The sequence below is a fragment of the Lagopus leucura genome, unplaced genomic scaffold, assembly GCF_019238085.1.
Source record: "Lagopus leucura isolate 7727_CA_CO unplaced genomic scaffold, USGS_WTPT01 Super-Scaffold_100043, whole genome shotgun sequence".
NCBI lineage: Eukaryota > Metazoa > Chordata > Aves > Galliformes > Phasianidae > Lagopus > Lagopus leucura.
The window spans coordinates 988,787-1,003,417 of record NW_024962290.1 but is presented as its reverse complement, the minus strand read 5'-3'; the positions used below and the strand labels follow the sequence as shown (position 1 = coordinate 1,003,417).

Below are 14,631 nucleotides of genomic sequence, written 5' to 3'. Positions count from 1 at the left end.
GGTCCTGGCACTGTGCCTAGAGAAGCTGTGAGTGCCCCATCCCTGGGGTTGCTAAAGACCAAGCTGGATGGAGCACTGGATATCTGGTGGGGAGCACTCAGACCATGGCAGGGGAGTTGGGGCTGAATGGTATTTAAACTCCTTTCCATCACAGAGCCATCTGTGATTTAAGGCCCCTTTTTCCACAAAGCCATCACAGAGCCTTCAATCACAGAGCCATTCTATGATCCTGTGGTTGAACCCAGGGCTTTCCAGACACCATGGAGGTAGGCAGGTGCTTGGCACAGCCACGTGGACACAGCCCTGCCACCGCAGTCTGTATCAGCATCACAGATCACAAGATCCAGCATAAAACACAGGCGGTGACAGCGTGACCCTGCTTGCTGGGGCTGCAGGGACAGGGGCAGCACTACTTACTAAGTCTTACAGCAAAGAACGAGCACTGCAAGACAATATGCTCTATTCATTTTGCTTGTAATCCCACTGTTTGTTTTTCTGTGCAGTCTCCACACTGACCCTCACCCCCCTGTACAGCCGCTACTCATTTCTACCCACACACCCCAACACAAGGGTGGCACTGTCAGAACAAAACCGCCCTGCACAGCACTACAAAGCCCTCAGCTGGGCCTGTGTTTAGAACGCCTTTTGTAGCTTAGCACACTTATGTTAAAGCCCAGCATGTCTTAAACAGTCAGAAATGAAGGCATAATGGCCTGTGCTCGCCCTGTCAGTGCTGAAGGGTGGTCAGGGCCTGTGTTTGAGACATCACATAGGTTTCCCACGTGAGACGCTGAGGTCAGGGCTCAGTGCGCGGAACTGCCACCATAAAATGGGAAACTTTAGCAAAAAGCGACACTTTGAGGGGAATTCAGGCAAAAAACAGCATTTTGAGGAAAATTCCAGGCCCGAAGGCGCACAGCCGCCCCGCCGTCCCAGCAGCCCTTGCGCCGCCCCGCAGCTCCCGGTGATGTCACACGGCCCCGTCCGCACGTGACTGATTTGCATACATAAACACGCGGCTCGCCTCCCGCGTCGCCTCCATATATGGGAACGTGCGGCTGGGGGGGGTTATGCAAATCGCCTTCCTTTCCACCGCTCTCATTGGCTGCGCTGCGCCCTCGCGTCACGCCAGGCGTACGCCACGCTCTCATTTGCATCCACTCCCCGCTCGCCCTTGCGGTTCCCCTTCCGCAACAGAACAGCGCCGTGCAGAGCGCGGGGAAACGCTGGCGCGGTGGCGTCACAAGCGCGTGCGCCAGGGCGGAGCGGCGCATGCGCAGTGCCGTTAGCGCCTGGCGTCGCCCGCGCCCCCTCCCCCCCGCCCCCCGCCGTGCCCGCGCTCCCCCCTCGCCCCCATGCGGCGCTGAGGCGGCGGCGGCGGCAGCGGGGCGACCCCGGGGCGGCGGGGCGCGCTTCGCCATGGAGGGCATGGACGTGGATTTGGACGCGGAGCTGATGCAGAAGTTCAGCTGTTTGGGTACTACCGACAAGGACGTGCTGATCGGCGAGTTCCAGAGGCTCCTCGGTTTCCAGCTTAGCCCGGCCGGCTGCGCTTTCTTCCTCGACATGACCAACTGGTGAGGGGCCGGGGGGCGGCTAGGGGTCGACGGCTTGAGGAGGCCTCGGCCCCGGGTTGGGGTTGAGGGGGGCAGGGAGAGGCCTCGGCAGCGGCGCGGGCTGCAGGCCCCGCCGTGGGAAGGCGGCGGGCCGGGCTGCTGCCGGCGAGGGGGGAGAAGGGCTGTTAACGGAGATTAGTGGGGGGGATTTGGGGCTGGGGAAGCCTTAAAGGGGCATTTCTGGGCGAGGCTGCGTGGGGCCGGGTCGTTAAAGAGGGAAGAAGGCTGAGCGGAGGGGTTGTGAAGCTCCCTTGGTCTCTCTGCTCGCACACGGGGCTAGCCGAGCCTTTTCCTTGTTGTTTTTCTTGATTTTGTGAAGGCTCTTTGTGGAAAGCAGAAGTGCAGGTAATGGGGGAGGCTGCAGCTGGGGGGAAAATGTGAGAAAATGGAAAGCGAGGAGTGAGAGTGGCGTGGGGAAACCCGGCGGCTGTAAGAGCGCGGTGGGGCTGCTGCCGTCCGACGTGTGGGGTTTCCTCGTTATTGTTGCTCGCACCTTTAAGCCCACCGCTGATAGCAGTCCGGTGAGTTGGCTCACATCTGGGTTAGTGCCCTTCTTGTTGTTTACATCCCGTCCCCGCGAAGGATGCGGGGAGGTGAAGCGCCCTGTGTTTCAGAAATTATTAACAGCAGATACTGAGGCGGACTCTGCTTTACCCATTAACAGCATAAAATGAACTCCAGAAACTTCCAGTTTGAAATTGGGAGTCTGAATTGAAAGCCTGGATAGCAACAGTTGAGAACAAAACGAAACTTGTGTGGAGTTGCTGAACTAATAAACAGAAATATGGTGAAGCAGTCAACTTCGTCTTTTCACTTCTTTCACTTTTCCTGCAGCCCTATAGTAAATACTGCAAATCTGCTTCTGCAGAAGGAGTAAGGGAATAACAAATAATACAATTACAAGCTGATGTGATGTAAAATAAGGCCTCAGCTCTAGAGGAGTTCAGGAGTTTGCTTTGGAGAAGTGGTGCAGGGCAGGAAATGCTTTCCTGCCTCATTCATGTGGTCTTGATAACATGAGTAACGCTACCTGTGCTACATGTGACACTGTGACACTGCTGTTGTGGTATGGGTTTTTTGTTGTTTTTGCTGTTCTGTGATGTTCCTGGGGAGAGGAAACTCCAGCAGAAGCTGGAAAGTGACTGGTGGGGTTACTGTGTATAACCCCGGTGTTCCTGGTTTGTGCTGAAGTGCTGCTTTCCTTTGTAGGAGTGAAGTAACAGTAGCTTCTGTACAACCCCTTGAGCCTCTTTGTTAAACATTACATATTTGATTACAGTTGAAGAATCATGGAATCACCAGGGTTAGAAAAGGCCTCCAAGATCACTTTGTCCAACCAACCACTGAACCCTGTCCCTCAGTCCCATGTCTCCACATCTCTTGAGCACCTCCAGGGATGGTCTTCAGTGATCAGAATGGCTTGGATTTCACAACTCCGGCAGCAAAAAATTTGATAGCGTGATTTCTTTAATTAGGATAAGTTAATTAGCCCTGTTGGCTGGGGGTGTGCATGCGTAAAAAAAAGAACTCTTTTAACTTGGTGTAACACATCCAGCAGTACAGGAGGATCAGCTGGGGCTCTTGCAGTGGGCTTGCAGCCTGTGAGGTGTAGCCTTTCAGCAGCCCAGGCTCGGGCCAGCCGTGCTGACAGGTGCTGCTGGTTCTCCTCGGGTGTCTGTGCCAGGATGCTGCTTCCCTGAGCTATGGGTGCTGTACAGCTTCTGTCCCATTCCCAGCTCCCACCTCGCTGCAGTGTCGGCCTGAATGTGCCAATCCTGTTCTGTGCTGTTGCAAAAAGCTTCAACCAAGCCACGTTTCCCTTTTCTGGATGCACCTTTCCTTTGTTATGTCGAAGGACTACATGGAAGTCAGTGCTGTAATCCACTCTACTCGAGGTGATGTTGGGCAGCGGCACAACAGGAGATTTCTTGGTGTAGAATGAGGGTCTGAATCTTTTACCACCATTCTCTCCTGCAAATAATTCCTCTCAGTGACACCATCAAATCACTTTTTTTTTTTTTTTTTTTTTTTGCTAAAGCTGCAGCACTGCAGTGATATTTCCTCATTCTCTGTGTCAGAATTAATGCTGGTGTGCAGGAAATGGTGAGGAGGTCACAGCAGGGCTTAGGGCACTTGTTTGGTGCCTGAGCTCTCATTAGATATGTTCTTAGAGACTAATTGGACAAAAACTTTCTTCGTAAATGTAGCAGCCTGCTCTTTGATAATGATACAGTCAGCAGGCCTGAAGCTACTTCCTTGTTGTAGGCCTTTGAGATGGTGCTGTGTGTAATCTGTAATGTGTTTTGAAATAATATTTCCAGTGTATTCATTAGGAATTGCATTTAACACTTAAAACAAATGAGCAGTTCTGCTGGGAGGGGCGAGTTATCTGAACACTGCTGTTCTCAGATCTCTGGGGCAAAAGAGTGGTTTGATGATGGTGAAGAAACACAGAGGAGCCTTTAAAAGTGAGCCCACCTCTCCAGCTCACCTGGAGTCGCTCAATGTGCTCCCCAGGTATTTTTCAGGCTCAGGACAGTGCAAAGAAACTGCCAGCTGATTTCACTGGCGGTGCTGCAGGAATGCTCCAGGTGAACGCATGCGTCTGTAGTTTCTGAGTCTGCTCTTTGATCTTCAAGAAAGACAGGTTAAATGCTTTGAGTTGTCTTTTTCCCTGTTGTTTATTAAACACTTTCCTAGAGCTGTGCCTCTTTGGAATTACAGCCCGAATTCTGACTGTGGGCTGTTCTGACTGCTTGTGTTTCTGCTAAGGCCCTCTCACGGGTCCTGGTTCTAATAGAGCAGCAAGCACGGGCTCCCTGTTGTCATTTATTTACTGTTCAAAGTCCTGGAGTTTGGGTTAAAGGTTGAACTTTGGCTTTTGGTGTAAAACTAAAAGTGAACTTTTCCAACAGGTGCTTTGGCACCAAAACATTCCTTCTCCAGAAGGAGAACAGAGGCTGAGGGTGTTTTGCTGCCACTGCATCTGGGATGAAACCCCCCCTGCCTGGCACAGCACGCCCCAACCTGCAGGCACACCGCTGGGCTCAGTGGGATCCCAGCAGAGATGTGCCACAGGCTGCCCAAAGAGGCTGTGGATGCCCCATCCCTGCAGGCATTCGAGGCCAGGCTGGATGTGGCTCTGAGCAGCCTGGGCTGCTGGTTGGTGACCTGCACGCAGCAGGGGGTTGGAAGGAGATGAGCACTGTGCTCCTGTGCAACCCAGGCTGTTCTGTGTGTGCCGAGGTGAAGCTGTAGTGCTGACTGCAGCTCCCTGCGCTGTGGCTGGAGCGTGTCTGAGCCTGCACAGCTCGGTGCATTTCACTCTTCCTACAGCAGAAACTCCTTTTGAGAAGTTATTTTCTTAAAATTCGGGCTTGTTTTATGTCATCAGCACTGAATGAATCTGCACTTGAATACCTGCTCAAGGCTTTTAGTGCAGGAGCAGTGCAGGGACTCTGGGTGGCTGGGATCAGGGTGTTTGGAAGTGTTCTTAAATGGCAACCAGCACTGGTCATCAGCACTAAGGATTGGTGTGAGCGTAGGAGCAGAGGAGGCTTTGCACAGCACGTGTGTATGGTTGGTTTTTCAATTGTCTGTGCCCAGTAAAGAGCCATTTCTTAAAAGACATTGGATTCTTTCCAAGCTGGTATGGGAACTGTATTGTGAAAAGGAAGAGGGGATTTCATTTGTTGGCTGCTATACCAAATTAGAGGGTGAGAGGTTGCCGAGTAAAACTTGGAGCTTCTTCAATTCCCTGGGAAAGTGAATTAATTTGATTTGAAGTATCTGGTGGTGCTGGATTGAACATCTTTGTGCAGCACACTTGGCTGCGAAGGGGTTCCTAATTTGGAAGGTTTATTTTTGTGTGCACGTTCCAATGATTTACAAGCAGTGTTTGTTTACGCTTTCATTTTTGTTGGGAAAGCTGAGTTCTGTTATTCTGCTAGGTGTGATGCTGCATTTAATGGTGGAGTGCCACATATTGATGGTTTGCATTAGGTTTAAAAAAAAAAAAAAAAAGCCCAACATTTTATTGTTGCTGCAAGTCCTCATCTTGTTTGATCTGGCTTCTGGTGGCAAAAGTCTCCATAGGGTCCTCCTTAAGGTAGATCTCTTCTAGAGGTCCCCTCTTGTCTTCATTCTGAGAACTTGCAGCTGTAGGCTGGTTTCATCTGCTGACATATTTCTGTGCTTTGGTTGATGATACAGAGCTCTAATCTGCGTTCTGTTGATTGCAGAGAAAAGGTTGAATATTGACTTCTGACAAAATTAAAATTGCCTTAAATTGTTGTTTTTATCCCCTGGGTTGGCTGTTGGGATGCTCAGTGTTGAATGAACCACCTGTATTGCTCAGAAGTGGGTGTGCTTGACTGCAGGTCTCAAGGCATGTTTGAGCTGGTGATGGCCTTGTAATTGCTTTTGGTCTGACTTCAGGTGCTTCTGCTTTCTAGCAAAGATGTTAGGAACCTTCGCTCAGGAAACCTCAGATCTGTGCATGGAAGCATGTGTGAACACTTGAGATGGAGTGCTGGGGTGTTGTTCAGACCCTCAAAGTACGGCTAGGTGAAACATTGGGGCGTAATTTGACATGAACAATCAATCATCAGAAGCTATTTGCACACAATGCATTTCCCGGTAGCAGTAGCCCCTTGGTTCCCCTGCTCCTGATATCCAGGCTGTGCTTTTTTATTTGATGAACACCTGCATTCAGGTTGTTAACAGACTCGTCTGCTTTGCTGAGATCTTCAGGCACTTTGCAAGAAGAGCTGGGGTTTGAAAAGCTCCAGCTCAGGTACAAGCAGGTCACCAGGTGTTGTCCAAAGCTCTTCAGCCCCTCCCAGCTTAATGTAGCCAGGTGGTTTTTTTTTTTGTGCTTGCTGTATTTAAAAGACTTGCTGGTACGAAATGCAGTCATCTTTCATTTGAGCCTCCAAATAGCTATGCTTCCAACATGTATGGGGTGAGGCTGTGTAGGAAGCAATTGTAAGGACGTCTGAAGCCGGGCTGTCCTGAAGCTCGCCAGCACTACCAGGACACCAGGTGCAGTGTGCATCCTTCACTGCATCTGCCATGCACCAACCAACCTTTGATCATCTGGCTGTTCCAAAGGCCGCCTGTATTGATTGCATCACGGCTCTCTGTGTGTTTGGTCTCCAGTCCTGGGAACTAATTTGGGTTCGTGCTGCTCTGGGCACCTTCTGGGGAGGTGATGGGGAAAGTCACCGAGCTTTCCTTCTCCTCTTCCTCTATCAGGTGATCGAGGAGGAAAACAAGAAGTCTCTGTTCCTGATGTACCTCAGTACTTAGCAAGTGTTTGAAGTTTTAATCCTCTAGTCTGATTAATGCTTGCAGGTGGTGGCCCGCTGAAGGGAACCAGTGAGAAGTGTGATGCACCCACCTGGCTTAAAAGATCATTTCAAAGGGGAGGAAGGATGGAGGTTTGAACTCCGTGGTGTTCTTACTCTGAAGCAACAGATGGACTCTGCTGTCCTCACAGGCACGAAAGACAGCACAGAAACAGATCTAACAACTCTTCTCCACAACAGCTCAAACATTGGAGCAAAAATACTTCGAATATAGTGTTTAACTGCAGAATACACTGCAGTGGAGTTGTGCTGTGCACCTAGGGACAGGACTTGGAAAATGGAGTGCATGTGAGATGGAGCTGCAGTCAGACAAGGGTAGCAGAAGGAGTTGGGTGCAATGCAATGTTCGGCCAGCTGGACTGCTTTACATGCATGAACTTGTTCTCAGGCACTTTCTGGAGCTTAATCCCCCTTTACTTTAGTGCAGACAACTATGGATCGGTGACATGGTTTATCCTGAGGAATTAGCAGTTACAGAATCTCCCATGCTGTGGCAGCTTGTGCTGACTTTCCTCTGGGAAGAGCTGGGGCGAGCAGAGAGCAGCTTCTGCAGGGGCATTCCCAAAATGTTTCACCCCAGACTGAAAGCTCCTGACTGCCTGCTTCTGGGGGTTCAGCTGCTGGGGATGGGACTTAAAACAGCACTGGCAATGATTCTGTCAGGCAGACTGCTTGCTGCTGCTAGGCAAGGTGCAGTGCTCAGCTGGGAGTGGGGACTGCGATAACGGCCAGCTTGTTGTGTTTGTATCTGAAAGCCTGATAAGGGGAAGTGACTGCTGGAGGGTTGAGAGCCCTGAGGAGGGTGTGCCTTCTCTGCGGCCTTTCTCCTCCTGCTATCTGTGCACAGTGCATAGCTGCTGATCACAACAGGTTTCTGTGGACTTCCTGGAACATCCCACTTGTGTTTTGGAACTGGCTGTTTTCAGCTGAAACAGTGAAATGTTTTTCTGTGGTTTCGTATAAGGAAAATACATAAGCTCTGAATTAGCTGGCGTTTTCTCCCCTCTAAAGCCGTGTAATTTCAGTTCAAAGCTTTCAGCTTCCCTCCTTTTGGGTAATTTAACATCTTAGTTTCTCAGCCTCGTGGTTTAATGTAGGAGAGATCAAGACTGAAGATAATGGATATACAAATTTTGGCTTTCAGAAGTGGTGTCACTGAAAGCTAATCGTTTCCAGACCTTCAAAATGTCATGGGACTTTTTCCCCCTTAATCGCCGTGTGTCATCTCTATCGAAAACCTTTGAAGCCAAGTGCAGGTAAAGGTGCCTTTCCTGGGGTGTGATGATTCTATCTCCTCTCCAGCTTTCTCTAATGCTTCAAGGTGCTTCCTACTGCAGGAGCTCTTTTGGTCAATCCAGTTCCAAAGAAGATAATGAAGAGGCAAAAGGAGTGGCCTGAGGATTGCCTCACCGGGATGTGTTGCACGTCTGTTTTCAGTCTCTTCCACCTGTACTGTGTAAAGAAGATCCATCATTGAGGAGGAAGAAAAGATCCATCTGTTGCATCGCTTCTCTTGCATGCTTGGTTTTTAACACAGATGCCTCGTTGGGTGCTGTGGTGCTGCCCTGCATATTGCATTTAGGCAGCGGGAGCAAGAGCTGTAAAGTTTGACAATTTGGTTATGGAAAGAGTACAGAGCCTCCTACACAGGGCCGTATGTTACTGTCATTGTGCTCTGTATCATTTAGCCTTTGTGTCACGTCTTTCTGGGAGATAACCCCTGAGCTGCTTTGGGCACAGCAGGCATTCTGCCACATGTGAGTGCTGAGGCCATGCAGCTGCCTGGCTTTCAATGAGGAGCTGCTCGGAGGGAGAGAAATGGAGCCTGGTGCTCAGTTCATTGCAGCCATCTGCAACCGAATCCATTTGTCAAAGGTCCTTCTGCTCGACTTAATAAATGTCCTCAAGTTGCTGTCTGTGATATAAGTGCTGCGTGCGGTGTGAGATCTGAAGTTGAAGGCTAAATTGGTATTGCACTGGAAGGGTGACCTTTGTTTTTTTCCTGACGGCTCAGGAGAATCAGTGCTGGAAGAACGTCCACTTCTATGGCTGGCAAAGGGCGCCAGGAGCCATAGGAGCAAAATCTGCATGCCGTGTTTGAGGGCTGTCTTCATCTGACTTGGGTTCATCAAAGACTTTAAAAGAAAACTTCTAGATTCCTGTAAGACTTACAGTAGAAACTTGAACTATCAAGTCGTTGCTTTCTATTGTAACTGTTACTTTGGAGTGCAATTCCTGTGTCAACAAGTGCTTCAGAGCATCAGCCGGGGCGTTTTCCCATAGCTCAGATCCCTAAGCTCCTGGGTTGGAAATCAAACCCAAATACGATTCCCTGCGTCTGCTCTGCTTTGCTCGAGGCCGATGTGAGCGAGTCTCAGTGCCACGGTTTCTTCCTTGTAATGAGGAATCGGATTCAATTAAAAGCAAAAAAATCATTTCCAATTACCCGTATATTGCTCTTCCCTTGCACCACCGTTCGGTTGTATGAAGAGTGCTCTGGTTTTTGAATTGATTTGGAAGAGTTCCTTTTATTTTTGAATTCTGCGCGGTGACCTAGTTAATTGGGAGTAATTACTGTCTAAATATATTGGTTTAACATAACAAAAGGCTGTCTGGAAGAAACATGGGAAGGGAGAGAATGGCTCGAGATAAAGCGCCTCTTCGCAAACACTTAAGAGTTGTTAAGGGACATCTCCAGCGCTATTAGCAGAGAAGGTTTTAACTTCCATTGTAATGTAGCTCCTGAGGCCTGAAACCAAACGGTGGAGCAGAAAACGGACTTGCAAAGGAACACTTTCTCCCGTTGTGTGGGTAGCTCTTCGCTGGGAACAAGGCGCTACCTGAGATTTGTGATGCCTTTGGGGAGGAAGGAGCAGGGTACCGGAGCTGGAGTGGGTTTGGTTGATGATATGGAGCTACAATTTGCTGCCTTCTCCCCCCTCTCAGTACTGAAACAGAGTTCTGCTTTGGTGGTAAGAAGGCTCGCGTTGTTGCTGTGTGATTTCTGATTGCGGGAGGCCGAGGTAAAACCCTGCCAGACCTGCTGTGTGAGCATGGCAGAGCCCTGCTGCCCTCCTGGAAGAGCCCGATTGCTTCATTTGGGAGAGCATGACACCTGGAGGGTTGTGCTGAGAAAGAGACAGAAATATGGCCATCCCTGTAATTAGGATAGATCAGTTGTGTAAATTGCACGGGCTGGGTTGGGCATGCTCATCTTACAGCTCCAAAGTAGTTTGGTTTATAATAGTAATTGATATCACATGGCAGGGAGCAAAGGGGGTAAGTGTGGTGCAAGTCACACCTGGGAGTGAAAGCAGGCTGGCATTAACCTGTAAGCAGCAGCTTTCAAATGATAACTCCTTCCTCTTTAGTTTTAACTCCTCGTTCCCCTCCCGGGAGGATCTGCAGTTGCTGTTCTGCAGTTGTATCTGGGGCACGAGGGTAAAGACCTAATAATAACAGCAAATATATATAGGCGAACTTCAGGGACTCGTCTGTGACCTCAAAGTCTCCTTAGCAGCCTTTCTTTGTGAAGCCCACAAACACTGTGCTTACAGTAGAAAGGCAGCAGCATTCAGTCCTACAAATGATACGCAGCCTGGGGAACGGGTGAGTAATCAGGCTGAGCGTTTTGCAGCTCTGACCTCTGGACGTGGCCCTCGAGCAAAGGGCTGCATTCACACTGATACCTGAGTTCTCTTGCTCGGAGAGAGCAGAAACAAAGCCAGCAGTGATAGGTTGCTTTCTTTGCTGGTTGTGTAAGCAGAGAGCATGACTAAAATGTGAGCGCTGTGTCTGCTGCGGCGGCGCGGTGCCGGACGGCCGCTCGGTGGCATCTCTCTGGGCTGCCTGTGCTGAAGAACTTGAACTTCAGTCAGATTTGCTTTGTCATCCTGACTTTGGCTCTTGTTACTTTCGATTTCTCTTTGGTTTCTGGAAGCTTCCTCTTAGTTCTCCAGCAAAAAGGCCACTGTGCATTGGAACACACCCAAGTGTTCACCCCCAACCCAAACCCGCTGCACACTGATATAAACAGTGGGAGCAGGGAGGTGGCTTTGTGATATGTGATCACAGAAGGGTGGCAAATCTGTTTTTCAGCATGTACTCTTCTTGAGTTAACAGCTAGCTGTATGCTGCGGAGGACTGGAGTTGTTCCCCAATGGCAAAGCAAGCAGTGAAATATGACACAGGGAGGGGAAGAAAGTTGGCAGAGAGCCTGTGTGCACAAATAGCCCACTACCTTTGAAGCATATTTGCAGCCAAGCAAACAAAACGTGGTGCAGGCTGCCTTACAACAGATTACAGCAGCAACCTTCCCCTTGGAACTTTTATTTTTCTCTTTCTTAATGTCAAGAAAATGACATTTCTACTGATTCCAGCACTGTAGCGTGCAATGTGGTATGTCTGGGTGGATTAGGAAGAGGAAGAGCTGTATTGCTGGCTGTTATCCTTCTTGCAATACCTTTTGCATTGGATTGCTGTAATGCAGGAAGAAATCAAAGTGAAAACTGAACTCTAGGCTGTAGTGTTAGCTGGTTGAGTGAACAGGAGTCTCCTGGCACAGCTCTTCTGCAAGTTATGTAAATCTGGTGTGGTGTATCAGCAACAGGCGGTCAGTGATGTAAAACAGAGCGTTTGTCTCTATTTATTGGCTAATGTGGCACGCAGCCTTCCTGCAGCATTGGACTGAGCTGTCTGTTTAAATATAGCCCTGACACTCCTAAGTAGAAAATGCCTCAGGCTGAATAATGACTGCTGGTCCGAAATGCGGAGTTGTAAATGTGGAAGTCTTACAACAGGGTGCCTCTGGGTTCCCGTGTGAGCAGCAATCAGCCATGCTTCTCTCCCATGCGCTTCTGATTTTACTCTATGTCTCCCTATGACTTTTTTTGCCTTGAACACTGTAGGAATTGAACAGGAGTTCCTTTGCTCACCGTTTCAAGGCTCTTTCCAGCTGGCAGGCAGTCCAAAAAGCCCTGTGTTTGCTTTTTCTCAGGGTCATGCTGCAAATGTTTTTCTTGTTTTCGCCTTGGCTTTCTGGCTTTGGTTTAGACACATGACACTCCACCAAACAATACTAACCCACAATAAATCGCCATTCCCATCTACTGCAGCTTCTCCGATGTGTCTTTTGTTTTAGGTGGTGATTCCTGGTTCTGGAAGGCTTTCTTGTCTCGCTTTAAAAAAAAAAAAAAAAAAAGCAAACACAACAGAGTAGCTCTGTAATTACAAATAAAAAAGCAATTGCTTTGCCCATCTCTTCTGGAGAGATTTCACTCATCTCCATTCTCCCAGCACTTACTCACAACATGTAAAGTAGGGCCACAACCTCCCAGACATGCGTAAACAGAGGAATTACATGCCTTGCCAAGACACTTACATAATGGCACAGTAGTATATCGTGGAATGGCAGCTGAGACCCATGGATCCTCTTCCTGTTTGACTGTTCCTCTTTTCAGATTAATTACCGTTTGAGTTTCTGCTACACCGTGACCATGAATCAATAGCATCTGTGGCTTTCTGAATGTCTGTAATGCATCACAGACTTCCGCTGTCATTTGTTTTTATTCAGGAAGAATGCTGGTGTCGATGGTTTGTAAGTTCCTTTGAGCCATGACTGTCCAGAGACACCTAATGATTAATAAATAGCTCTTATGACCATGTGTTTCAAAAGCAGCAAAGCTTCGGTTATTTTCCATAGCTGCTGATTCTCTTTAGCCTTCAGAATTATCAGTGTGTTCGTTCTGTGGTCTTTTGGACCTTTCACACCAAAGTAAAACAGAATTTGAGTTGTCTTGAAATTAGCCCAGGAAACAAGGCCAGTAAGGAAGTGGCTCTGCTTACATGTGGTGCACAACATTTAACCTCACTGTCCTTTCAGCTTATTGTCAGGTCTCAAGAGAGAGCTAATGGCTCAAAGGCCTTACAGACTCTTAAGTTCCAGGTTTTACAAAGAAAATGAGAATCAGGCTAGAAATGTTGCCCTGTGGGAGCGTCCATGGAAAGTAAAATGCTGTGTGTTGGATTTGGGTAGCTTGGAAAATCCATGTGTGATAGTGATGGAAGCTTTAGGAAAGTGCAAGCAGCAGAGCTGATACAATCTGGATAATATCTATCCTTAATTGTCAGACCCCGACCCTCCTGTGCTTAAGATTCTAAGCTGCTTTTTGCTTTCCAGGAATCTACAAGCAGCCATTGGAGCCTATTATGATTTTGAGAGTCCAAACATCAACGTACCCTCCATGTCCTTTGTTGAAGATGTCACCATAGGTGAAGGAGAGTCCATCCCTCCTGACACCCAGTTTACAAAAACATGGAGGATACAAAACACAGGTAAGTCTATGTGACTCAAGCAAAGCCCATGTAAAGTGTGATAGGGTGGCAGATCTAATGGAGGAGATGTTGCTTAAGGCAGAACGTTCACGTGCACCTACCTTGGAATGAAGCCACGCTGCTGCTGAAGGAGGTCGCCTGCTGGCCTGCCTGCATTCCCCTTCCTACGTCAGCACTTCAGATTTTGTGGCTGGATGTGGAGCTCTTCTTCCTCCTGTCGTCACAGAAACAAAAGCTCTAGGAAACTTTTGGAGGAAGAGGCATATAAATAGAAAATGAAGTGCTTCTCTTGTTTTGCTTTTTGTAATGGATGTTAAATCTGAAAATAGGTTGAGAATCCTAAAGTAGCCTTATGTCCACTGTCAAATGAATTTGTCAACCTTCGAGTCAGTGAAGAGAGAGATCCCTGTAAACCTTGAAGCCTTTCAGCTCTGGCCTGTGTACGTTACCACTACGTTTCATTACTCTGTGTTCTGATTGCCTGCCATTTGGTGGTTGGGCTCTCAGTATTAACCTTCTCTGTGGATTCAGAGATGCCACAATCTGAGAGGAGGCAGCTGTGTGGCAGGCACCCTTGACTTTCTAATACACCTTTGGCAGAATGGCTTTTTCATGCTTTAGGAGAATGCAGAGATGGAGAGAGCACGTTCCAGAATGAAATAAATCAAAGCAGTGGCTGCAGTCTGGAAGTGAGACTAGGCAAAACTGCTTAATCTTTGGGGATGTAGTCAGAGATCTGAGGATGCAGAGGGGAACACCTCATCTTTGGCTGCTGCAATGGCAGGATGTTGCATGAATGTTTAACCTGTATGTCTGAATGTAATTGACCTGCTTGCACTTCTGTGAAGAAGAATGATAGCATGACAAGGTGTGATACCATGAATCATCATGAGTAACATACAGCTGTGCAAGTGTCTTGACTTGAAAATGGCTGCAGTACTCATGCTGTATGGATTTGTGCTAAATACCAAAGTGCAGCAAAGACTAAAACCCCATTAAAAATCTAAGTATTTAATCAGGATATTGGAGGTGAGCAGTGTGCATGTAAGAACACTGATCTATAAGCACCATATTCTAGAAAAAGGATTTAATTATTTCAATTTTTTTCTGCCTTTTTTGACTTAGTAAAATAGAAAGGTAACAGAACTTCCTTGAACTCCTGTAATGTGCAAAATTGACTGGAAAACTTTTATAACTGTCTCAAACAAGTCTTAAAATGTAGTAAGCTTGACAGATCTTGTTTCTCCACTATTAGTATCTTAAACTGTGTGGGTTATGACTGCACCCCCTACATAGCTCCTTTCAGACTCCTC

The 14,631-nt window shown here is 48.2% G+C and overlaps 1 protein-coding gene across 2 annotated transcripts in view; it reads left to right on the top strand.

Moving 5' to 3' along the window:
* The first annotated feature begins 1,380 nt into the window (after positions 1–1,380).
* Positions 1,381–14,631, top strand: part of ILRUN (inflammation and lipid regulator with UBA-like and NBR1-like domains) — a 28,269-nt gene continuing 15,018 nt past the window's right edge. For both annotated transcript variants that reach the window (XR_006181221.1, XM_042884085.1), the window contains exons 1-2: positions 1,381–1,577; positions 13,164–13,318. Coding sequence is in view for 1 of the 2 variants with exons in the window: in XM_042884085.1 (XP_042740019.1) it covers positions 1,420–1,577; positions 13,164–13,318 (313 nt within the window). In the remaining variant the exon portion in view is untranslated. The remainder of the gene's footprint in view (positions 1,578–13,163; positions 13,319–14,631) is intronic.